The 24,710-nt window shown below is 35.0% G+C and overlaps 2 protein-coding genes and 2 long non-coding RNA genes across 4 annotated transcripts; 1 reads left to right on the forward strand and 3 right to left on the reverse strand.

Moving 5' to 3' along the window:
* Positions 1–1,972: 1,972 nt before the first annotated feature.
* On the reverse strand, positions 1,973–3,939 carry LOC148764795 (uncharacterized). The gene is made up of 3 exons (XR_016024200.1): positions 3,731–3,939; positions 3,559–3,647; positions 1,973–2,210 (listed from the first exon to the last, which is right to left on the reverse strand). It is a non-coding gene; the product is annotated as an uncharacterized LOC148764795 (long non-coding RNA).
* A 2,432-nt stretch (positions 3,940–6,371) lies between these two features.
* Positions 6,372–17,190, forward strand: LOC18613789 (pleiotropic drug resistance protein 3-like). Its single transcript, XM_018124035.2, has 24 exons — positions 6,372–6,748; positions 8,734–8,857; positions 9,256–9,341; positions 9,481–9,565; positions 9,764–9,923; positions 10,005–10,081; positions 10,178–10,231; positions 10,316–10,406; positions 10,581–10,882; positions 10,963–11,244; positions 11,343–11,656; positions 11,751–11,911; positions 11,996–12,099; positions 12,191–12,344; positions 12,446–12,586; positions 12,720–12,790; positions 12,875–13,207; positions 13,626–13,916; positions 14,362–14,445; positions 14,653–14,786; positions 14,946–15,173; positions 16,114–16,285; positions 16,385–16,639; positions 16,880–17,190. Exons 1-24 carry the CDS (start codon positions 6,372–6,374, stop codon positions 17,144–17,146), a joined length of 4,347 nt encoding a protein of 1,448 aa, XP_017979524.2. The 3' UTR covers positions 17,147–17,190.
* LOC108662664 (uncharacterized) lies at positions 9,140–17,726 on the reverse strand. Its single transcript, XR_016028276.1, has 11 exons — positions 17,592–17,726; positions 16,866–17,513; positions 16,077–16,712; positions 13,615–13,812; positions 12,428–12,562; positions 11,981–12,049; positions 11,316–11,432; positions 11,012–11,090; positions 9,833–10,906; positions 9,470–9,615; positions 9,140–9,380 (listed from the first exon to the last, which is right to left on the reverse strand). It is a non-coding gene; the product is annotated as an uncharacterized LOC108662664 (long non-coding RNA).
* Positions 17,727–18,259: 533 nt separating this feature from the next.
* On the reverse strand, positions 18,260–24,557 carry SPL1 (squamosa promoter binding protein-like 1). Its single transcript, XM_018124039.2, has 10 exons — positions 23,305–24,557; positions 22,900–23,081; positions 22,073–22,569; positions 21,531–21,605; positions 21,343–21,450; positions 21,131–21,248; positions 20,862–21,003; positions 20,532–20,682; positions 19,286–19,921; positions 18,260–18,874 (listed from the first exon to the last, which is right to left on the reverse strand). Exons 1-10 carry the CDS (start codon positions 23,889–23,891, stop codon positions 18,425–18,427), a joined length of 2,946 nt encoding a protein of 981 aa, XP_017979528.2. The 5' UTR covers positions 23,892–24,557; the 3' UTR covers positions 18,260–18,424.
* Between the last annotated feature and the right edge of the window lie 153 nt (positions 24,558–24,710).

The following is a 24,710-nucleotide window of genomic DNA, read 5'->3' on the forward strand; positions in this document are numbered from 1 at the left end:
TTTATGTGCACTTAATGTTAGCATGAAGGATAAAAATAGCAAGCGGTCATGTTTTCATATTTTATCAGTATGTCACGTTATTATTCATTATGATATGTTAATATAACATATTAACATCATATTATATAAAAATGACATGTGATATTTTAATTAATAATAATTAATCTACCATTAATTATAACAGTTTATTTGATTCAAAATAAAAATATAAAATTTTGATTAAATATAATAAAAAGATAAAAATTTTATTTAAAATTTTTAAAATAATTTAAGAATAAAAATCTCTTGACGCTAACAAATTTATCATCTTTTAACTTGAAAATTGGAGTCCAGCAACTGTGTGTAATGAACTCTACCTGCTTAATTTTTTTAAAATAATCTGTTTCGTCTAGGCACCATTACAATGTACTGACAAACTAAAGCCCGTCGTTGAGCAACTGACATTTCGAATTCCGTCGAAATGCTAATGACGAGAAAGCTTGGCCGGTGTGGTTGTAATTGCTGTAATCAATATAAATTATATTACATTGTTGGTTTTTAGTTTTACTAGGTCCAATGTTTCTTTCTTTTTTTTTTCTTTCTCCTTTTAATTTTCTTTGTGATCAGCTCAACTCTTCCGGCAAGATCAGATCCTGTATTGCAATAATAAAAGCATCTCTTTACAATAATTTAATTTATCTCTATATCTCAAGTGCTGATATCTCAACTTTCAATGAGGGAACTTTCTTAGAAATAACTTAAAGGGGCCAAATTAGAGAAAAGGTTCAAAATTAATCCACACACCGATCGATTCCCGCACTAACATAGGAAATATATAGCCCGCTTCCTTACTATTGCAGACGGAATCAACCAAAGGGTTTGCTTGAAATCAACGCACGAATCGCAGAAACTTTTGATTTTATTCTATCAAAAGCCAAATCCCTCGGCTTAAGAAAAGGAAGTCAAAGCATGAATTCACGATATAGCAATAAAAGCAATTGATTTTGCGTATCTCTTGAGATTTAATTATTTCTGTTATTATCTTTGCAAACAGAACAAAGTCGAGTTGGCTTGCTGGTTCAGGCCCCAGAACCCTGTCACTGAAAGCAAATTAATTCGGACATGCTTAAATTTTGTTGTGCTTATTTTGTACTTTACTGAGGTCAAACTGAACTGAAAGTTCAATGAAGGTTCAATTTTTTTTGAATTCGAGACCGCTTCCTCAGGAGAAAAAATCGTCAGCCCTGGAAAAAGGAAATCTGTGCATGCCAATCAGAGAAGATTTGCATTGCAGGCAGGGCATGCATGAATTTCATACATTAATTAATATAAAAAATTAAATAAAGTACTAGTTATTTAACAAGAAAACAGAAAAAGTTGCAGTCTAGAAGTGTTCTTGGAATCGACAAAATGACAAGATATGGAAAAGATTTTCTGGCTTAATTGCTTAGTTTTATAACAACTTTGGTCACATGAACTGGAAGAAGTCATATCTCCCACGAAAAATATGAGTCGTGAACTTAATTACTAATGCTTGGGGTATTCTTTAATTTTGGTGACAGCAAGAACCTGCTGATCAATTCTATGGACGTTCAATAGATTATCACCAGCCGGCTATTTCTATAACAAAAAATGAATTCCATTCTCCTTCCTCATACTTCCATATTTTGCTGGCGTGTTGTCACTATGTACTCCGAGAAAAACTCAACCAAACCCAACTGCCAATGTTATTGTTTTTCCATGCAAGGGATAGGGGCTTACTTAGATGATAAACCCCAATTTTAATCTCTGTTTAATGGGTGTTGCTGCTGTAACTACTAATGAGATGCTAATTGTTACAACTCAATTTCAGAGTCATGACCGGCGCAAGGGACCAATGGACTCAGCCCACCAAGTCCAAGTAAGCTTACTTACATGATCTTATATGTTAATCCATATTCTTTTAAAATTCGAAATTCAAAATATTCAATTACAATTCCTTTGAAAACGACTCATAAAATCCAGTCATGTATTCATAATGGCATCATCAACCATTATATACATATATATAATTTGACAAGTGAATCTCAGCATTTCACAACAAATAGTCATCTACACGTAATTAGAACTTGACCGTCAACGGAGTGACTCTGGGCACAGTGGCTAACGTTTAGTGTCATGTTAAACCTACTGAGCAATAGATAGGGAGGAGCACCTCGTCTTAGGATCCAATCACCTTTAACTTAAGAAACCTAAAACATAAATTTTAAAAACGTGAGTATAAACTCAGTGAGTGAACATGGGAAGGGAACAAGCAATTACAAGGAATGATTTAGAAATCATGATGCACTTAAATTCGAAACAGTGCAACCTAGTTCAAGTTCTTATTAAAATCCTTCCATCAACTCCGGGTTATTAAATCATTTCATAATGAAGGAACCATATTTAGCAGGAAATCGGAAAGAGAGAAAATTTCCAGCAATCATCCAAGTAAGGTAGTATAAACAGAATGTTCTTGTTGCAATAAAATTAATTCACATGTAAATGGAAAATTTTCAAGATTTATCATGCCATATAATCACATATTATAATAATAATATTTCTATTGCATATACATATGCTTAAGCATATATCAATTAATATACCACCACACCTCATCTAGCTCATGTATATCATCATCGGCATGTGCACTGCCCACTCCGCACATGCATGGTTGCATTTGTCACACAATGGTATCATTTATGACATAGTATATATATATATATATATCCACATTATACAGAAACATATGAATTCATCACACTATCCATTTCCTAACATAAAAACATTTCATAAAAGTTTGTTCTCGTGCAAGTTGTTGAAGAAAAACCAATAAAACGTTTTAGAGGATTCAATCAAACATAAACATGTATATCCCAAAACATTTTAATGCAAGTTCACTCACCTGACAACAACGAGATATTAAGTCGCTATTTGTTTGAAGGTGTCTCTAACTATTTTCACTGGCTGGTCGCTCGTTATTTACTCCGACACGCCACCACAATACTCTAACCTTATCTTTGCACTTCTTAACAATAATACGAACTCAATATATTTAATTATATACGTATACGAGCAACACTTCAATCAATTAATCCTTACTCAAATTTATATTTTTCATCCTATCATGAAACCATCTTCAATTAACTCACATCTTAATACATTTTTACTAAAATTACTTATATCCATTGCTTATGTAATTCCTTAAATTATAGCACTAGCAACTTAATTATGATGTCACGTGTCTACTTCAACCTTTCTAAATAAGTTCCACCTAAATCCATCTTATACTTCCACACATAATCCACATATATGGCAGCAACAATCATTCTCACTTTCACTCGATTATTTCCTAGTTTACATGTATTGTTATCTATCTAACTTTCAATACTTTGTTTCTCAATCCTCGATCCACAATATTCCTTTTTCATTTCTTTCAAACAACATGCCATACAATCTTAATAATTTTCAACTAGGTTAGGCAAATAAAACCTTTCAACAATCATAATCCCTCGCAATATTCAACTAACCATAGGTTGTAATATATAGTGTTAAGCTTACCGTTTTCCTTTTCCACTTTGAGTCCTTCATGTACCCATGGATTTATTGGCTTACATGTTACAATTTTTCTCCAATCAAGCCAATCTTTGCTGCCATAAGACATTTCTCTAAGTCACTAACTCATTTTCAAAGACTACTCAAGCCAAAAACTAGAATTCTTACTGTTCCTTACTTGAATCACCAAAACCAAGCTTTTTCTTCCTTTCTCTCTTTTTCTTTCTTCTCCTCTTAGGGTTTTGGTATGCTGGAAATTGGGGTTAAAGGTTGTAAATTTAATGCTCAAGAAGTTTGGAGAAGAAAAGAAAAGAAAACATGGAAAGGAAAGTGAAGAAAACTTGATTTCATGATGGACAAAGAGAAAATGGCATGAAAGCTTCAAGAATGGCGTGGAGCATGGATGAAGAAGAAGAAAAAATCTACTGGGGGAAAGGATAAGGTCGGTTGGCCTAAAAAAATCAGAGTCAAAGCTTTTTTTGGAAGCTTTGACCAAACTTCACATAAAATTACCGTTTTACCTTTTTTTGTTTCCTTCCATTTTAATTTAGTCCTCCCAATACTCATTTAACTCAAATTTCCTTCTATTACCTTGTCCTACACATGCATAAACAAAGTATGAAGTTTGTACTCCAACTCGATGTCCTCATAATATTTAAAATATTTATTTGCCCGTACTATCTTTACTTAATAAAGACACGCGGTCCCATTAGCGTCATTTTTCTTCAAAAATCCTTTCATGCTTCTTCTCTCCCACTTAGATTGACCATATACTCCTTCTTCATGAAAAATTTTGATACTGAATAAAATATTAATAATTTAATATTATTTTGTTCCAAAAATTTCCTCTTGTCTCCTCTTGTCACCTTGGTACCCAAAATACCTTATTATGCATCAATTGACTTCCGAATCACTTTTTATCTTGCAAATTCTTCTCTGATAAAAAATCATTGTTTTATTATTATTTCCTCGTATGTAAAATATTTTATCTCAAACTATTCCTTTCATCTTTCATCATTTCTAAACATTATAATTAACCTCAATTGACATCCAATAAGCTTTATTAGTCATCATATCAAAGTATGGGATATTACACTAATGCTATCACGCCCTTAACTAAGTATTGGTTAATTAATTAATGAAATAACTAGTTAGGTTGAGCACCTACTTTCTTTTAATTTGCAAATAAATTTTATCTTATTACTTTGTATTTTTGCTTTTATGATAACCATATATGCTTGTAATTGAGACATACACTATAACATTTAACGTAGATATATTCATATTCGCATCTAATTTGTGATATCAAACTTGAACGTGGAGAAATAATTTATGCAAATTAAGAAAAGAAAAATGCAAAGGAAATCTTTTAGGTGATGCATACATACATCATTAAGATATTATTATCATTAGGATATTATTTTTAAGTAATCATATCCAGATTTTTGAAACCAAACTTTTGAAACGTTTATCATGACCGTTGAATATATATTAAGTAATCAAATCAAAAGATTTCTACAATCTCATGTCATGCGTGACCCCCCATGTGTGGGGAGTCACCATTTGAGGAATGATGGTTCGCTGTTCCTCTTCAACTTAACTCAGTGTTCTTATATATAGAAGGACATAGAGTCATTTCATCAATCGAATTATTAGTGTAGAAACAAGACTAAAATACAAACTATATCCATGAAGTAAAAGTAAACGAAGGATATGTAGGGACATCCCTTGATAGCTAGGTTTGGCAGCAAGCCATTACAAATTAAGACGATGTACAGCCGGCCGTCAATTGAAAAATTGGTAATAAATATTGTGCACGTTTTAATCCCCTTGATATCAACGGGGGCCATTCCTATCCATTGTTTGGCTTAATTTTCTTTATCTGAGTGTTTTTATCAGCATAAACAAAATTAGTAATGATTTAGGTACATAGATCATGCCTAACCTCCAATACGAAATTTCTAGCTTGTCCATGACTAGTATATCTCTAACCCTGGACTGATAAGGCAGCCAATTGAAATCCTAGATGCATATAACCGGCACCCTGCCATTGCTACCCTAGCGCCACCTCATCAACCTCTTTCGTTAAAACTTTCTTGCATTGTCGGAAGTGTGAACGAACAAGTAAACGTGATTAAGAGAGGGTAAAGAAAATCGAACACGCTTTGCATGCCTTTTATGAAGATTTAAGGGATCAAATAAAATAATTCAACACAACTTGTCTTTTGACTCTTATATATATATATACATATTCATATAGTAGTAATTATTCATGTATATCTATATATTTTCGTTTATTTAGGTAAATTTTATCTAAATAAAAAATTAATCCGTACACGTAATATTCATGATGAGATATAAATTAAGAATTTTGTTGCAACTATAGAAAAGTGTACTTCTAGTAAATAAGAACTCTTGACATGCTCACGTGTCACGTGTCCCGTAAAAATAAATAAAAGATTCAAAGAAGATTGGCTTCACTATATATAATATCTGAGAAAACTGGTTCCATAGAAAACGGCAAGCACGAGAAGACAACGGATACAAATCTTTTTCTTTGACCAATGCATGAGAAAACAAGTCTTGAAAAACCCTATGCTTCGTTTTTATTTGTATCAATTTGACCAACTATGGAGCAAGCTAAGCAGCCCCCAATTGCGTTCATCGCTTCCATTATTTTGTGTAAAAATTTGACCGAAACAAAAAAGAAGAAATTAAAAAAAAAAGAAAAAACTAATTACTTTCTATATATTTCCTCCAGGGCATGCACGATACATTCTCTAACCAACCCTGGAAAACTCTCTCTACATGAGAAAAGGATGGGACCTGAAATAATAGGGAACGATGACATGGAACTGGCTGAGACAGGCCGAAATCTCAGGTCATCTTTCCGCCAGTTTTCTTCGAGCTTCAGGGGCAGTACTTCGGGTGCAGTGTCGTTTAGAGAAAACAACGATGACGAAGTCGAATTGCAGTGGGCGGCGATTGAGAGATTGCCCACCTGCAAGCGCCTAAGAACGTCATTGTTCGATCACAAGCTTTTAAATGACGGCAAAGAAGATAACGATGGCAGGAAGGTGATCGATGTTGCGGAGCTTGGAGCTTTAGAACGCCGCGTTTTTATCGAGAAACTGATCACCAAAATCGAGGACGATAATCTCCGCCTTTTGAAGAAACTGAAAGAAAGAATAGACAGGCAAGAACCTTGACTGATCTTGTATGTCTTCAGTACTCACGCATGCATAAGCATTGAAAATTAAGTATATTACACTCACCCTCTAACTTTTGGTTATAATTAATTTATTAATATTTAAAATAAACAATTTATTTTTAATAATATTATCCTTAGTGTCCGTTTGACTTGATTTATTTTTAATTTATTTACTGCTTAAAAGTAAAAGCTGAATCAAATAAAATTTTGTGAAAAAACTCTTTAAAAAATTAACTTTTTTTAAAAAAATAAAATCTAAAAAAAAAGCTTAAAAAAAACTCTAATTAAGAGCTTTCTCTTTTCTTTTTTTTTAAAAAAACATGCTAACTTATTAAAATGACTATTTTTTTCAAAAAAATCTTCTCTCAAAAAATACTCCCTCTCTCTCCCTATTGATCTCTCTCTTCTCTCCTTTTCTGCAAATCATTATTCTAGGTTTTTTTTGTTCTTACAAAAATTAAGAAAAAAAATATCTAAAATTCAAAACTGTATTCAAGTATTATTTCTTTTATTTCTTTCTATTTTATTTTTTATTTTATTTTTTATCATTTTTTTTAGATTTTGAAAGCTCTCTTTATTAGTTGATATTTCTCAGCTTATTGTTTAATATAACAATTTTATGATTTTTATTTATTCTTAACTTTTTACGATGTATATATTATTTGATGATTATTATTGAAATAATTAATCAAATAGGTCAATAGTTATTGAGATAAATTAAATGAAAATTGAGATAATATTTGTTGCTTATGGTTGTTAAGATAATATTGTTTATGGAAATGAACTTTGTTGGTAAGGATATCAATAGTTAAGCGTAATTGTCCTAAATTATTACTCCCACTTTATACTTCTCTTCTTCTTTTTTGGGTTCTCCTTTATTGTTAGGATTAAGGGTTCTATTAGTCGACTCCCTGTATTTTTCATCTCTTTTTTTATGATTTATTATTAATTATAAAATTTATGTTATATAAAAATCTTTTTTATATTTTCAAAATTTTATTTTTAATAGATAAAAAATAAAGTTAATTTTTTTATTTTGAATAAAGAAATTAGTTATTAATAAAAAGTTATTTATTAAATACCTTTTGTAGTAATTTTAATTAAAATTAGAGTTTATATAAATTGTCTTGCCAACTAGTTTATTTATAAAATAAAGCTTATAAAAAGAAAATTTACTAAACCACTTTAGCTTAATTTTAAAAGTTATTATTTTTTATAAGAACTTTATAATAGCTTTTAAATTAAAAAAAATTAGGCCAAACATGCTCTTAAACTTATAAATTCTGCCATTAATTAACTGTCCATGTTTTCTACTTTGATGACATTATAATATTTTTAGAATAATTTTATTTTTTATTAATTTTAAAAATTATTATTATATAAATTATAATTTTTTATTTTTAAAATTTTTTATCTTTTATTAAAAAAAATCTTTTTTTGTCGACCACCATGATTGGATTTGGCAAAGCACGAGATCGGGATGCTCGATCGTATGCATCTCTCTCAAATCTCACATCTTTTGGAGAAAAACTAAATACAATCGTGAATGATCAGTTTGTGTAAAAGTATTTTAAATATTTCACATTTAAACATTATAATCAAAAATTAAACGTCAGTGTATTTTTCCTTTGAAACTATGTGCTTAAACCCAAAATAACTACACAAAGCAGCAAAGTTCAATAGTTAACAAAATTTCACCAACGTTTGCAATAAGACTTGCATTCGAACAAAAAAGGAGATCTTTTAAGCTTCGATCCTTTGTTCAACAAGTGATAAAAGTTAAAACGTCAGACTTGTATTTAATTAATGCTGACTGAAGCAAAACTATATAAGCATGATCGATGCTCATGCATGTATGATGTATCTAATGATTTATATATCAATGTGCAATTGATTTATGAACAAATCATCCAAAGAAATTATTCTATGGCAAGCATGACTTCCAACTGAGAGTGACATTTTGTGATTAGAGTGGGGTTGGAATTGCCAACTATAGAAGTGAGATTCCAGAATTTGTCAGTGGAAGCAGAATGTGAAGTAGCTCATGGAAAGCCCCTCCCTACTCTTTGGAACACCATCCGCAGTGCATTCTCTGTAAGTTTTAATCACTTCTTTGCAACTCGTCCCACAACTTCTGTGTTTGGCACTGAAAATAATTTTTGAAAAAAAGGCAATTTTCATTAATCCAAATTGATAGATGATGTTTCCAAAACACTGAATTTTCTATATCTTAATCGCTTACCTACTAAAAGAAGATATTGCTTCCTAACCCAAATCATGATAGGATTGTTTACCTATGCTAAAACACAGGGAAATTCTTTGCTTCAGAAAATTAAACAACTGGAATAATCTTTTCTTTTTGACTAAAAGCACTTCGCTTTCATTACATTGAAAGTAGCAATATATTGGTTTGACCTTCATGGCCGTATATAATTGTCAAATACATGACAGCTTAATGTCATCCAATAACGAAGGAGAGTTATGATGAACAGGCTTTGACAAATGTTAGCAGATGCAAGTCCCAATCATACAAGATAAAAATTCTCAAAGATGTCAGCGGCATCATCAAGCCCTCAAGGTTTCACCCTGGATATTGACTTATACACATTCATGTCATCTGTGCATGATTAGGCCGATGAGTTTACGGTCCTTTTTTTGGAGAACAATAGTACCAACACAGTAATCGATAAGCTGTCATAAACTCACTTTTTATGCAGGATGACTCTCTTGCTTGGCCCTCCAGGCTGTGGAAAGACCACTTTGTTGCAGGCACTTGCAGGGAAGCTTAACCCATCTCTCAAGGTTTTGTACCTGTCCATCAAAGCCCTCCTGGGAGTAGCAATGTGACTAATCTGCATCAGTTAACATCAGCAATAAATGGAAAAATTTTAATGATAGATTAGAAAACTACAACCAAATGATATCTCATAAGTGTTAAAATAATAACATAAATTTGTGGATTGAACAACAATCAATCTTGGAGCATATTTTTTTTTTCAGGTCACAGGGGAAATATCCTACAATGGTTACAAGTTCACAGACTTTGTCCCTCAGAAAACATCTGCTTACATTAGTCAATATGACCTACACATTGCTGAAATGACTGTAAGAGAAATACTGGACTTCTCAGCTCGTTGCCAGGGCATTGGAAGCAGAGCAGGTAGATATCACTTTGCATCTTGTACCAACAATCATACCTTTGCAATAATAAACTGATCTTCAAAGTTTTCTACCAATGAAGATATGTTAAAAGAAGTCAGTCGAAGGGAGAAGCAATCCGGCATTGTCCCAGAACCAGATATAGACACATACATGAAGGTAATCAATTCACAAGAAATAGTTATCCTGTTACCACTTTCCAGGGCCTGATACGATTTCTTTGAAGCCATTTCTGACTATAATCTGCTTTAACAGGCAATTTCTATTGAAGGATTAAAAAGAACTCTCCAGACTGACTATATATTGAAGGTGATTTTCTCAAAAGAAAAGAAATGTATAAAATGAAATCCATATCCTTCTCTAACAAATCTGCAACCATTCATTACCATTCAGATTCTTGGACTGGACATTTGTGCTGATACTATAGTAGGAGATGCAATGAACAGAGGAATCTCGGGTGGTCAAAAGAGAAGACTGACAACAGGTTGTGCTTCACATTGCAATAAAGATAGAAATTTAAATAGAACCAAGATTAATGTTCCATAAATCCCTTATAAAATGACAAGAGACCTTGATGAAAGCCTAATGGTCAGTATAAATCCCAGAGCATTACAAAATCACGTCACTCTAATAGATTTTCTATGTTTACTTTTGACAGGGGAAATGATAATTGGTCCAAAGAAAGCTCTCTTTATGGATGAAATATCAACTGGCTTAGACAGCTCCACCACCTTCCAAATAGTTACCTGCCTACAGCAACTAACGCACATAACAGAGGCCACACTTTTAATATCACTTCTTCAACCGGCACCAGAGACCTTTGATCTCTTTGATGACATTATTCTAATGGCAGAAGGAAAGATTGTGTACAGTGGACCGCGCAGTTCTGTTCAAGAGTTCTTTGAACATTGCGGTTTTAGGTGCCCTCCACGAAAAGGCGTTGCTGACTTCCTCCAAGAAGTATGTATCCATTTTTTAATATACCTAGCATGGATGGCATTTTCCTCAAACTGATGTTTAAAAATAAATTGATATAATAGGTACTTTCTAAAAAGGATCAAGCACAGTACTGGTATCATAAAGACCGACCTCATAGTTATGTTTCTGTAGACAAGTTCATAGTTGCATTCAAGAAGTTTCACGCAGGGCAGAAGCTAAATGAAGAACTCTGCACACCCTTCAATAAATGTGAGAGTCATAAAAGTGCTTTGTCATTCAAAATCTACTCATTGGGAAAATGGGAATTATTTAAAGCATGTATGGCTAGAGAATGGCTTCTCATGAAGAGAAACTCATTTGTTTATGTCTTTAAATCAGCACAGGTAATAATACCACTTATAACAATTAAGTATTGACTGTACAATATCTAACATTGACAATCCAACATACTTACATGGCCTTGGATGCTTTCTATATGCAGCTTGTTGTTGTTGCACTGATAGCAATGACAATTTTTATTCGCACTCGGATGAAACTTGACATGGTCCATGCAAGCTATTACCTGGGTTCCCTGTTTTATGCTCTCATAAGACTTATGTGTAATGGAATTGCAGAGTTGGCAATAACTGTTTCCAGACTTTCCGTTTTCTATAAGCAAAGAGATTTCTACTTCTACCCAGCATGGGCTTATTCCATTCCAGCTGCTATTCTAAAGATTCCATTTTCATTGCTAGATGCTTTTCTCTGGACAGCTGTTACATACTATGTGATTGGTTACAGTCCTGAACCAGAAAGGTTTGTTTTGTTAAACAGAATTTTCTTTGAAAAATATGTTAAATTAGATAAATATGTAATGAATGTCATCTTCTAAGCCAAGTACTATTATCAGGTTCTTCCGTCAACTCCTCCTCCTTTTCCTTGTTCATCAAGTGGCAGTATCACTATTCCGTTTAATTGCTTCAGTTGTTAGGGATCCATCTTTTGCAGCAAATTTTGGTCTTTTTACATTATTGGTGATATTTTTATTCAGTGGCTTCATAATTCCAAGACGTAAGGCCATTCATTACTTATATGAAGAAATTCTAAAGATACAAAAGTACTCGTATTAATATTACAAACCTTTCCTCGCTGCAGCTTTACTACCAGCTTGGGTTGAATGGGGATTTTGGCTTTCACCACTTGCATATTCTGAAATAGGTATTGCAGTAAATGAATTTCTGGCTCCAAGGTGGCAAAAGGTGAAAGAAAAACTACTTATATCTGTTGGTCAAATGCAGATCAGCATATCTCTACTTACACTCCATGTTTTCGGGTCATTGTTCACTACAGGTTTCAACTTCAAATGCCACCTTAGGACAGCAAGTTCTAAGTAAACGTGGATTAAACTTCAGCGACTACTATTACTGGATATCAATAGGAGCATTAATAGGATTCTGGATGATTTTTAACATTGGATTCACCTTCGCATTGAGCCTTTTAAAGTGTAAGCTTTACACTAACATGCACATGCAAGAAAAGAATGATACAAAAACAAGCATAAAGGAAATCAAATTTATAAGTACTAACCTGTCTATGCTGATGCAGCTCCAGGGAGTTCTCGGGCTATTATTTCTCATGAAAGATTTTCCTATCTAAAGGGAAAAGAGGATTTGACTGACAGAGTTCAGGAAAAAGAATTGCCTAGTGTTGACTCTCTAAAAGCTGTACCAGAAACAAAAACTATGGGTGAGAAGCTCTTCTGTGTAGCACTTAATATGATCAGAGCATTTGCCAGATGTCATATACTATAAACAAACAATATAGGTTAGTATGTAATTTTTCTGTACTGTAATACAACAATCACATTCCTTTACTACAGGGATGGTTTTACCTTTTGAGCCCATAACGATATCATTTGAGAACGTGCAATACTTTGTTGATACTCCTAAGGTAACTATGTTATTCCTCAAGACATTTCCCCACAATTTCAAAATATAACTACAATATTTTCAAACATCTTCTATGTATTTCCAGAAACTGAGAGAGAAAGGGTTTCCACAAAAAAGACTACAGCTTCTTCAAGATATTAACGGTGCATTTAGGCCTGGAATTCTTACAGCTTTGATGGGTGTTAGTGGAGCTGGGAAAACAACACTAATGGATGTACTTTCAGGGAGAAAAACTGGTGGTAATATTGAAGGGGAGATAAGAATTGGAGGGTACCCCAAAGCCCAGGAGACATATGCTAGAATATCAGCTTATTGTGAGCAAACTGACATCCATTCTCCACTGATTACAGTAGAGGAATCAGTGAGGTACTCAGCTTGGTTACGTCTACCAACTGAGATTGATGAGCATAAAAGATCGGTAAGACATGTTCAAACTTTATTCAGTTTTACATAGGTTAATCATTAAATAGCATACAATTGCTAAGCAAAGATCCAAAACTCAAGACCTGTCCCTACCCACTGCATCATCTTTATATCTAGAAAGGATCTGTTGACTGTTGAGGCAGTGCTCTTAGACTATAGCATTGAACTGGAAAATGTATATATAAACTTAGATATAGTCATACACGTGAATTTTTTGACTGATAAGACAGTATTCTCATTTGATGAAGCAAAAAGAATGTGTAAAAAATTAATCCATAAACACCGAGTCATCACCCAGAAAGGTGTCATATTGGCTTAAAATGTCCCTAGGACTTGCATACATGCTAGAATTATGTCATGATTATGAAAATAAACTGCTTCAAAATGTCTAACTCAACTTACCTATCTAACAGGAATTTGTAGCAGAGGTTCTTCAAGTGATTGAACTGGATGATATCAAGGATGCTTTAGTTGGCATCCCTCTTGTAAGTGGAATATCAGCAGAGCAGCGTAAACGGCTAACTATAGCAGTAGAACTTGTTTCTAATCCATCCATAATATTTATGGATGAGCCCACCTCTGGTTTAGATGCCAGAGCAGCTGCAATTGTCATGCGGGTTGTGAAGAATATTGTTAACACAAACAGGACAATTGTATGCACCATTCATCAGCCAAGTATTGACATATTTGAAGCATTTGATGAGGTAATTAACCAGCAGATTCACATACATAACAACTATTTCTTCCAATAAAAATTAAAACTTAGTCTTTCAAAAGTATTATTCTGATTTTTTTCCACATTTTAAATATTTTATATGTACTATTATATGTTATTAGACATGATTTAATCAGGCAGCAAGACCATAAACACAAAAGAAAGGCTGTCAAAGCTTACTCCTATTATGTTTAGATCCTCATAAGCTAAAGAACATGAAAAATCCAATGGTTGGGCCAATTATTACATTACTAGAAAAACTCTCACCAAAAGTTTATTAATTAGATGCAAGTTAATTTTCATCTTCCTTCCACTTATGAAATTACTAGAAGTGGAGAAAATATGTCAACTTATTAGAATGGAAGCATTCAGACCTAAGCAAATATTATTGGGTGCTATATTTAACTTTACATAACATGTGTATATCTTCACAGCTCATTTTAATGAAAAGAGGAGGACAAATGATATATTCTGGAGAACTGGGTCAGCATTCAAGTAGGCTTATTCAATACTTTGAGGTAATCCTAACAAACAATATCACTATGTAAAGATTATTTTGCATTACATGTCTACTTGCTTTCTTGCTAGTACGATTGTTGCCATGCTAGTCATGAAAATGATATTACAATGAAGGAATAGCACCTAAGTAAATATAATGGCCTTTCTGTAGCAACTTTCTTTAACTCATCCATTGCTCATGACAACATTTGACACCCTTCTAGCAGGGTATACCTGGAGTACCAAAAATTAAAGAAAACCATAACCCAGCAACATGGATGTTAGAAGTCACTACTCCTTCTGTAGAGGCGCAACTTGGAATAGACTTTGCCCATTTCTACAAAGAATCTCATCTCTACCAGTAAGTTCATTATTCCAAATGAGTTCAAAAAACTATTTAGATGTCAAGGTTTCACCACTAACCAGGGTTATTTTTGGATAACAAAGCCTTATCAAATAAGGTTTCTGGTGCCTAACTTTTGTTTATCATAACAAGTGATACACGTTCCTTTATCTGTAGGAGAAATAAAGAAATAGTCAAAGGCCTAAGCCTTCCAGCACGGGGTTCAGAGCAACTACATTTTTCTACACCCTTTCCACAAAATGGATGGGAGCAAGTCAAAGCATGTCTTTGGAAACAACACTTGTCCTATTGGAGAAGTCCCAAATACAATTTAGTACGCTTGGCATTTACTATTTTATCTTCTTGGTTATATGGAGCATTACTTTGGCAGAAAGGACAGAACTTGTAAGCTGCTTTTGACCCCTCTTTTTTTTCCATTTACTATTATTGCCAATCATATAAACACCATGATCACATAGCTATGCTAAGAAACGTTCATTTATGAACCTTCAACAAGAGTTATGTTATAGAATTAACATAAAATGTATCTTTAGTAATTTGATCATTGAGAAGCTCCTAAGAAATATGGTTGTAGGATATTCTCATAGTACTACTTAAATTTGCACATTTTTGCCTTGTCTAACTAAATAAAATTATTGTACCCAAAATGAAATTTTATTGTATCATTTTGTCAGTCTAACTACTCCCAAGCATTCTACCAATCTAACTACATCAATATATACATGCCCATGAATGTATTCTCCTTTGATAAGGAAAGCATTAGACTTATCATTTCAAAAACATTCACTAGAACATGTCTTCTTCTTGAACCATTTTGCAGTGGACGTCAACTTTCCTGTTCAAATTGGTGGCTTTATTTTACAAGGATAGAATACAATGCTAAAAGAGACAAGGAAAAAGTAGTGCTAATGTCTCCTCATGCTTCAATTTAAAGAGGATTGAGGAGGCAAGAGTAAGAGAAGGCAGTAAGGACGTACAAACTAGAATATAACAGATTAACAATAAAATTAAGCAATGGGATTAAGTCATGACTCATCATATCAAGATAATTAGTAAGTGTCATTTAGCAATTAGCATACCCTAACAACTCATGTCCCAAAAGGATGCATTGAATACCATATTACATAGTTAAATCTCCTAACTCCATAAAAAGAAAGCTGCTTGGTGGAAAGAGAAAGAATCTGATTTTATATGAATTTTACTCCAAACTAAAATCACATGTATTGAGAAACTACATTTAAAACTACAAAACTAAATTGCTTGCAGTATATTAGATTATAAACTTACCAAATGACATGCTGACATTCTATTCCCCTTTCTGTAGGCAAGATGAGCAGGATTTTTTCAACATAATGGGATCGATGTATATTTTCATGATATTCACTGGAATAAGCAATTGTTCATCTGTTCTTCCATTTGTAGCCACTCAACGGACAGTCTTCTACCGTGAAAGATTTGCCAGGATGTACTCCTCATGGGCATATTCATTGGCACAGGTCCAACAATTAATAAAGCCTTTGAAGCATTTACAAGGGTTAATATGAGATCTTGAAGGTCATATATCTTAGTAAAAATTCGCTCCTTCATATTTGCAGGTGATTATTGAGATTCCATATATCTTTCTTGAAGCAGTATTATTCCTGACAATAACCTATCCAGCTGTAAACTTCTATGGATCAGCTTACAAAGTATTTTGGTACTTTTACACCATGTTTTGTACACTGCTTTACTACAAATATTTAGGCATGATGCTGGTTTCATTGACTCCAACGTATCAAGTGGCTACAATATTTGCAAGCTTCTCTTACACATTGCTGAGCTTGTTCTCAGGGTACCTCATACCAGGACCGGTAAGCCAATTCTCTCATGACTTGCTGAGCCAAACTCAATTAAAATTTCCAATAAAATTCATCAACTAGACACCTGTAAATTGCAGGATGATTAGAATAATGATAAGGAGCACATGATTAAGCTTAAACACTTCACAAACTAAATTGGTGCTTCATTTGCATTTCAGAAACCATCAATAGTTCATTCATTTTTACAGATATATCTAAAGAAACTCATATCTGCTACCTTTTTACTTGCAGAAATTTCCTAAATGGTGGGTTTGGGGCTACTGGATTTGCCCAACTTCGTGGTCCCTGAAAGGTCTCCTGACTTCACAATATGGAGATATAAAGGATGAAATCATAGCATTCGGAGAGCAAAAAGCACTCAACGCCTTCTTGGACAGCCAGTATGGGTATAAACACCAAGATTTACCCATCATAGCAATTGCATTACTTGCTTTTCCACTTGTCTTTGCATCTGTTTTTACATATGGTATAGCTAAACTAAACTTTCAAAGGAGATAAAAACCTGCTTCTGCTTGAATTTCTAACCTCTCAGGCAAGTTTCTGTAAAATGTAAATTTATTTTGCCAATTGATTGTGTATATATCCATACAGTCAGGTCCTGTAACCATATCAAACAATTCTATCGTCTATATATATATATATATATATATATATCAACTGTTAGTCTAACAAAGACAGTTTCTGCCATTGAGCACTTGTCAACCAGTGTCAGTGTCATCCTATTCTGCTTTAAGTAGAGTTTATCCATTGGTTTTCACTTAAAATTTGTACTAAGAACCAGAGAGCCACTTAGAAAACCGAACATTATGCCACTGAAACACGTTTAATCAATCGTCGGGGCATTGGCAATTTGGCATTAAGCGATCTGTTAAAAGGCACGAATTATTTTTTTTTGTAATGTAAGGGAAAAAGTATAAAAGAAAAGGAGTGGAAAAGTGCTCACAGGAGAAGAGGCTTTGTCTTCACGCGAATTATCGCTCTGGCAATCAGTGGGTCATTCTTCACAAAGTAGCTCAGCTGCGTTCGTCGAGGAAGATGAGATTTTTCTCCAGACATGTTAGAACTTCGAGCGGACATTCGGGGGGACTCTAGCCGTCGGTTTCTTCTTAATGTACTTTGGTTATTTTGTACACAATTATCAAACCATTCACGAGAGAAAAATGTCGACCGTTGGTAAAACTAACCACCCCAACCTGTCTAAAAACGAATAAGGATCCATAGCATTTACTGTAAGTAACCAATGACTGTTGAAACCCTTCTTCGTTTTTACCCTAAGGAAAACACAATATGACGAAATTGTTGGTTGGTTAAGAATCACTTTAAGACAAACAATTATCTTGGGCACTTAATATCCTTGAAAAGAGCAAAAAATCAGTCATGATATGGAGAAATACGAAAAAGATGGGGGGGGGGGGGGGGGAATTAATCATCCTCCTGCAGGAGTTCCTTGTTCTGCAGCAACACAGACTTTCATTATTGTAACGACATAAAATAATGGTTACAATGCTACCTCTCCCGCTGTCAAATGTCAAAGTCAGGAACCTCAGACCCCAGAGAGAGACCTATGCATATGTTATTATGTTAATACCCAGATAACATTACATCGATGACTGAACAACAAATAAATATATATATAGATGTCAATAATATTACTGCATCAGAAAACTCAGTCCAAACTCTGGTGTTGTACACCGATCTCAACTTTACAGTCTATTATAAACGGATACAAATACAAACCACCTATTATACGCGACCGATTTTGGGAGTTACTGGACCTCAGCTTGTTCCGTAGTCCAACAATTCCCACCTGAAGGGTCGGAATACGTAAAGAACCTCAGGGCAGCTCTTAAATAGTAGAGCAACACAGACGCAGACTGCAGCAATGGCTACCATGGAGAGCATTGCAGGCCTGTAAACCAATGACTTGCTGGTTGTTCCACAGCCATAAGCCAGCTTCTGATCACAAAGCTTGCAATGTTGTTGCATGGATCTCAATTCAAGCCGGCCAATCTCAAAGCTGGAGGTTGACTCATTATTCTGCTTCTGGTTCATGCTGCACTCTGAGAGGGCACCAGGAATGTCAACCACCACATGCCCAGAAGCTGTTCTCTTATTAATTTTCTTCTGTACCAGGTGGATGTATGAGTAGTGGCCACGTAAGCGAGCATAATCTTCAGGTGTAGAGCCAGTGCTGTCTCGAGCACTCTTCCAAGCATCAATGCCAACCTTAATTGAGAATAAACAATTGTTTTTCAAAAGAAATTTAACCCAAAAAAGAAAAGAATAGAACTGTGTTCAGATTTATCGGTTAACCACTTTCAGTCTTAACTTCAGAGGACATTTCAAAGCAAAGAGCCCATGTTCAAATTCTTGTGGAAGTGTTGGGGGAGTGTGTTTGGTTTATCACAAAAATGTACTCCTAGCAATTTTGAATCAAGCAATTGTATTCATGGTGGGCAGTTTACACTTTACAATCCAAACTTAGAATAGACCATGGCAGACAGATTCCAGATTGAACGAGATACGGACAAATGCATTTGAGAAGATCATCAAAATTCATGCTAGATAATGGAAATAAAATTCCTGTAACTCCCTTCCTGTCATGCTCAGAAATAAATTACTAAGGTAAGGGATTACCTTTCCAGGATCATCAGTCAATGCATCCAGCACGTCCTCAGAACCATCTTTACCGGCCGCAATGTGAAGAGGAGTCAAACCTGCAGGGCCTAAAACATCAGGTCTAAACAAGAAGCTTTTATGATCGACACCAGTTAATGTCTCGTTTTCAAATCCTAATTTATCTGAAGCTTTCTCAGGGACAAATCTTAAAAGGAGCTCCACTAGAGGTCTACAATTTTTCCTAACAGCTCTGTGAAGAAGACCCATCTCTGTCAATGCAATGTTAAGGGAAGGGTGCTCCCCTGAACCCACTACTCCATTAAGAAGAATATTTAAGAGTTTCTTCACTACAGCACACCATTCGTGGTCCATTGAGAATTCCATAAGCCACTTGAACCGACTTAAAGGAAAGGGTTCTGGGTTGGGATCCAAGTGCCCCAATCTAGACTTCAATTGGCATCTATGAAGAAGCCAACCAACTTCATGAATGAAGTCCATGGCTCGATGTTTGGCTTCCAATTTTCCAGTTCCGCCAACATCTGCATCAGTGTCAGAAATCTCCAACACACTCTCAAGCATACGAACCTCTGAACAAACATCTTCCTCAGCAACTATGAAAGGGAAGAAACTGCTACTGAAACCATGATCTTCAATCTGGAGAATATCAAGGAAATGCTACCTTCAGCTAAATGAAAGGCATACTCAGAATAAATTATATAAAATGCATCTTTTATCACATGCATTTAGAAAAAGAAAAGGAAGCAAAGACAGAAATTACAGTAGATTCTATATTTTTTCCCAATCCATGAAAAGAGTATGGCGACTGGAGAATACAGTGCAAGTGGAAAACCAGAAAGAGTCATGCTTCTAAATCTTTCTCTACAGTTTCACCATAAATACAATTATATTAGAGCAGCCATAAATTTATAAAAGTTGTGGAAGCAGCTAAGCATCAAAATTCACGCCATTTGTCTCACACTCATTATCCTAGGTCCCTCCTCCCCCCACCCCCACCCATGGCAGTCCCCCAAAGTAAGATGGAATTTCATGTAAGGGAAAATTACAACAGATAACCTCAATGAAGTGATAAAGTTGATACCAACTGAGATGTATTTACACTACGCCAATTAGCAACAATCTACATTGTAACCTCTCACTACAATACGTCAAAGGAACTTTACTAGAATTCACATATAATCTGTGTCAAACATAACAGCAAGGGAGGAGGAGGAGCTCAGTAATAAGTAGTAGAAGAAATGACCACCTCAATGAATCCTCTTCCAGTCACAGTAGGGACAGAGCAAGAAAAGTTAACACACTGAAGCTCATCTTGCTCCTTGTAATCGTCATTGCCATCCATCAACTCATTAGTAGTTTCCTGTAACAGACACTTCCCTTCTACAGCACAAAGCAACCTGGGATAGGAAATCCAAGAATATAAAAAGGCTCTAGAGCAACCATAGAAATCCAATTCAAAACATAAAATACACTAAAATTAAATCTAATTTTATATGCACTCTTAAGGACCAATTCAAGCCATTGAGGGTTAAAATGACACAAGAAAGATTGACTGCAAGAAAAGAGCAAAGAATACCTTGTGGCTGGCCGAGACAGATTGATACCTTTAACTGAAAATTGAGCTCTCTCAGTTGCAGATATTGCAATTGGTTTGACACTTGTAATTTTGCTATAATGGTTGCTTCTGAGAGGTAAAGATGTATCTACAACAACCTGACCTGCAGCATAAAAATAAACTGGTCAGAATATTCAATTCTGCATATAAAAGTGCTCTTGCTTGCCAATTATTTGGTCGTAGTAATTAAATAGGTACCATTAATAATAAAGATAAAAGACCAAACAGACCATTATAAATGAATGCTATCTGATCTTGCACTCTTATATAAATCCATCCACTCCTCCAGAAAGTGTCATCTGAACAATCCAGAAGCCGACTCAAAGTGAAACTCAGATCACAGCAAAGCTGACAAAAGAGATGACAGGGGATTAAAATTATGAAAATAGAATTTAAAAGCAAAGAAGATAAAAATCCATAGTTTCACACAAGCCAATCTTACTTCATCCCATGCAGCCTCCGCTTGACGAAGGTAAATTGTCAGAACAATGCAACCAGGCCTAATATAGCTCTCAATGTCAGTGGGACTATGAGATAGCCAGTCAAGAATCTGAAAGTTCAAACATTTTACATAAGCATACTTTCTGAGGAAGCAAACACAAAACACTCACATTCAAAAACTTTAATTACCTGTGCTCGCAAGACCATTGGAAAATCATTTGGTTCTTTTCCAAATAATTTAAACACAATCCTATCCGTACGGCTCTGCAATGGTCAAAGTCAAAAACAAATCATCAGTGGTTAAAAATTGAATAACATATAATTTTGACACTAGATATATTATTCAACAGAGAAGATCGATCATCAAAATATTCAGTTGTAATCGCTTGTCATGACACGAGATAAACTCTCTGCCTATGTTATATTTATTAGACACTGTCTGGAATTCTTTGAAGTCACTAGTTGAGGATAGCATAATCATGTTAAACTTTGCCATACATGATTCTTACTGAGGCCATAACCTGGTCCATTCTGACCAGTTTGAGGAGTTGTTCAGAGATTGAGGCTTGACTACCTAACTATTAGCACTCCTAGAGCATAAACTTGTGGCGAAATTTGAACCTCCTCCACAAATCAAGCCATCTAGCAAATGTCCTATAACTCAGAGTAATTCATGGAGTTTTAATTGATAAATGCCAAGCAATCATGCATATTATGCAACATCAAGATACCTGAGCATCACCGCTGGAACTAGAAGGTGATTGTGCAGATGCTGAATCTGAATTCCCACTGGTCTGAGGTGGACTTGACTGATGAGAGTCCTGTTGGATCCACAAAGGGCAATCAAGAGAGCTAGTCCCTGTATTCACAGCTGCAGGTGACCTCTCTATGTCATCTGTCCCCTCATCTGAGTCAATGTATATGTCATTCAAATCAAAATTATTCATCTTGACAGCTCCAGCTGTATTGCCTTGGACTTCGACACCCCTAGTACCGTGAGAACTTACTCCTTTCTCTGCCATCTCTGATGCAGCTCCAGTATGGTGTTGCTTGAAAGGCCGAGGAGGGCCTTGGCCATTCAAAAACAAAGCCGAAACAGCTTCTGAATCTTGAGGTTCAGGCAACAGCCCAGATATGTTTCTTCCCCCTTGTTCACCAGTATGGTTTGCAAGGCTCCTTAGAAGATGAGATAGCACATCCTGATCTGTAGTCTGGTCAGATCTGTTAGCTGTAATTTAAGAAACGCAGAATCATTCACCCTGTGTAATGCATAAAGAAAAACAAAATATTCCAGGCAAAAATATTATACATAATTCATGCCAGCTATTATATGTCTAACTTCTAAGTTCACATAAAGTATAGATTTCAGAGAAGGTGCATGATAAACATAGCCATCATATCGCCTTATGTCCCCAAAACATTAGGGAAAATAATTGCGTAATATGAAATATCAACAGCAAAACGAGCCCCATTGTTCAGAGAAAAAATTAAAGGTTATAACCAACATATATATACCCACTAGAATTGGTTGTAGTATGAAAGCCATCAAGTTACTTACAATGCATGTTAGAAAGTATCTTCAAAAGACTTAACAGAAGATAACCACTCGTCTGCTCATCATTCAGTGAATTGCCATTGACAACAGTGTCAGGATTTGTTTTCCTCCTCCTTTTATTGTGGCCAGCCAAACGTCTGCGACAGCTTCTCTTACCTTCATCAAACTCTTGAAGGACATGAAACCTAACAAAAACCAAACAACATATCATCCAACAATATAATTTTCAGCCTGAACTACACAAAATTACCAAGAATTTCCTTCTATCAAAGTTTCTAAAAGTTTTATTAGCCCCTCTTTCATTGCATTAAAAAGTCAGTGAGACAGAAGGATTAAAGCAACACAGGAATGAGGAAAAATTCTAGAAAGCCAGAGTTTGGCAAAGCACTGCAAGTCTTAAACGCTTACCTACTACACTGCTGACAAAATCGCTGCATGACATTTCCGACCAGTGCCTTACTAGCCTTGGAATGCATCTCACAAACCTTATGTCGTCTATGATAATCCTTGGAACAGCTCAGATCAGCCCCACAGTCCTCAACCTGACAAACTGCACGATTTCCAGAACCTCCACTCAACTTAGTCTTCTTCCCACTAGTTCCCTCCCTTTGGCTAATTGGATAACCATGACCACCCTGGCCACCCAGCTTCAAAGTAAGGCTACCTGCTTCTTCATTCGGACTGTCATCTTCAACCACAATAACCCTCCTCTTCTTCTCCAATTCCCTTTTCCCTTTTTCAGTTTCCAGATTCACTTCATCAGAGCATGATGATGAACTATTGGACGAATTCCCAGGAATCCCAGACCCCAGTGGGAAAAACTGCCTTCCCGTGCTATCAGCTGACACCGGATTTATCGAGCTAGCAATGAAAAGGTCACCATCCCATTTCCAGTCATTCAAATCCCACTCCAATGTCCTCTTCCCTACTGCCCGCAAATTGGCCGGATTCATACCGTAAAAATGATGAGCATCACTTCCAAATCTAGCCTCCATAGTTAACCAAGAGATCCAAACCCAGTAATTTAACCTCAAAAAAGACAATTTAACAACAACAAACTAGAACTTTAACCCTATCCCAGCTACAGATCAGAGCTCCAAAACCCCCAAAAAGAAAAACTATCCTAATAATTACAACTAATCAGCTTCAGTTCTTCCCCAAAAGTCCAAAAACAGTACACCAACACATCCATGATTCCAATTAACAGCAACCCACATACCAAATAGCCCTTAAACCAAATCAACTTTACAAAAAAATAAGCGCCTATTTTTCCATGAGTTTCAAATTCAAAGCACTGAGCTTTTTTTTTTCACATCTTAAAACAACAAATCCACATAAAAGGTGAAAATTAACTAAAACTTAAACAAGCTGAAATAGTCAAAGTTAAAGATTGACAGACTTAACGGTTACTAGCTCAGATAACAGACGGCGAGAAGAGTAGGGAAAGTGTTTGCCGGAAAGTGAACGGCAGTTGAGATGAGTTGCGAAAGGCTTCCCTGATGATGGAAGGTGGATGATGATGGATGATCAATGATGAATGATGAATGATGACTGATGATGGTGATGAATATGGGAACGTGTTTGTTTATTTTTTTGTTGGTTTCTGTGAGAAAGTTGTTTGGGTAGTGGTTTGGTGTGGTATGGTACACAAAAAATCATAAATATATAATTTTATTGATTTTAAAAAATTATTGATGAAAAAATTCCCTTGTAATTTTTACTTGTTTGATGAAATGCGTGAGGGAGAAAGGGCCAGGAAAGGAAAAAGAAGAGGGGAAGGGAAGGGAACAGTACACCCATTAAACCAAAATGGT

Source organism: Theobroma cacao, chromosome 1, assembly GCF_053813885.1.
Source record: "Theobroma cacao isolate CCN51 chromosome 1, ASM5381388v1, whole genome shotgun sequence".
In the NCBI taxonomy this organism is placed as follows: Eukaryota; Viridiplantae; Streptophyta; class Magnoliopsida; order Malvales; family Malvaceae; genus Theobroma; species Theobroma cacao.

What these genes read in the sequence shown, in the direction of transcription:
- LOC18613789 (XM_018124035.2), top strand. Translation starts at nt 6,372, where the DNA reads ATGGGACCTGAAATAATAGGGAACGATGACATGGAACTGGCTGAGACA. An exon ending in AGACTGACTATATATTGAAG is followed by an intron (nt 10,232 to 10,315) that starts GTGATTTTCTCA and finishes ATTACCATTCAG; the next exon opens with ATTCTTGGACTGGACATTTG. An exon ending in TTGCTGACTTCCTCCAAGAA is followed by an intron (nt 10,883 to 10,962) that starts GTATGTATCCAT and finishes TTGATATAATAG; the next exon opens with GTACTTTCTAAAAAGGATCA.
- SPL1 (XM_018124039.2), bottom strand. Translation starts at nt 23,891, where the DNA reads ATGGAGGCTAGATTTGGAAGTGATGCTCATCATTTTTACGGTATGAAT. An exon ending in CTGTCTCGGCCAGCCACAAG is followed by an intron (nt 20,683 to 20,861) that starts GTATTCTTTGCT and finishes TTCCTATCCCAG; the next exon opens with GTTGCTTTGTGCTGTAGAAG. An exon ending in CTGGAAGAGGATTCATTGAG is followed by an intron (nt 19,922 to 20,531) that starts GTGGTCATTTCT and finishes GATATTCTCCAG; the next exon opens with ATTGAAGATCATGGTTTCAG.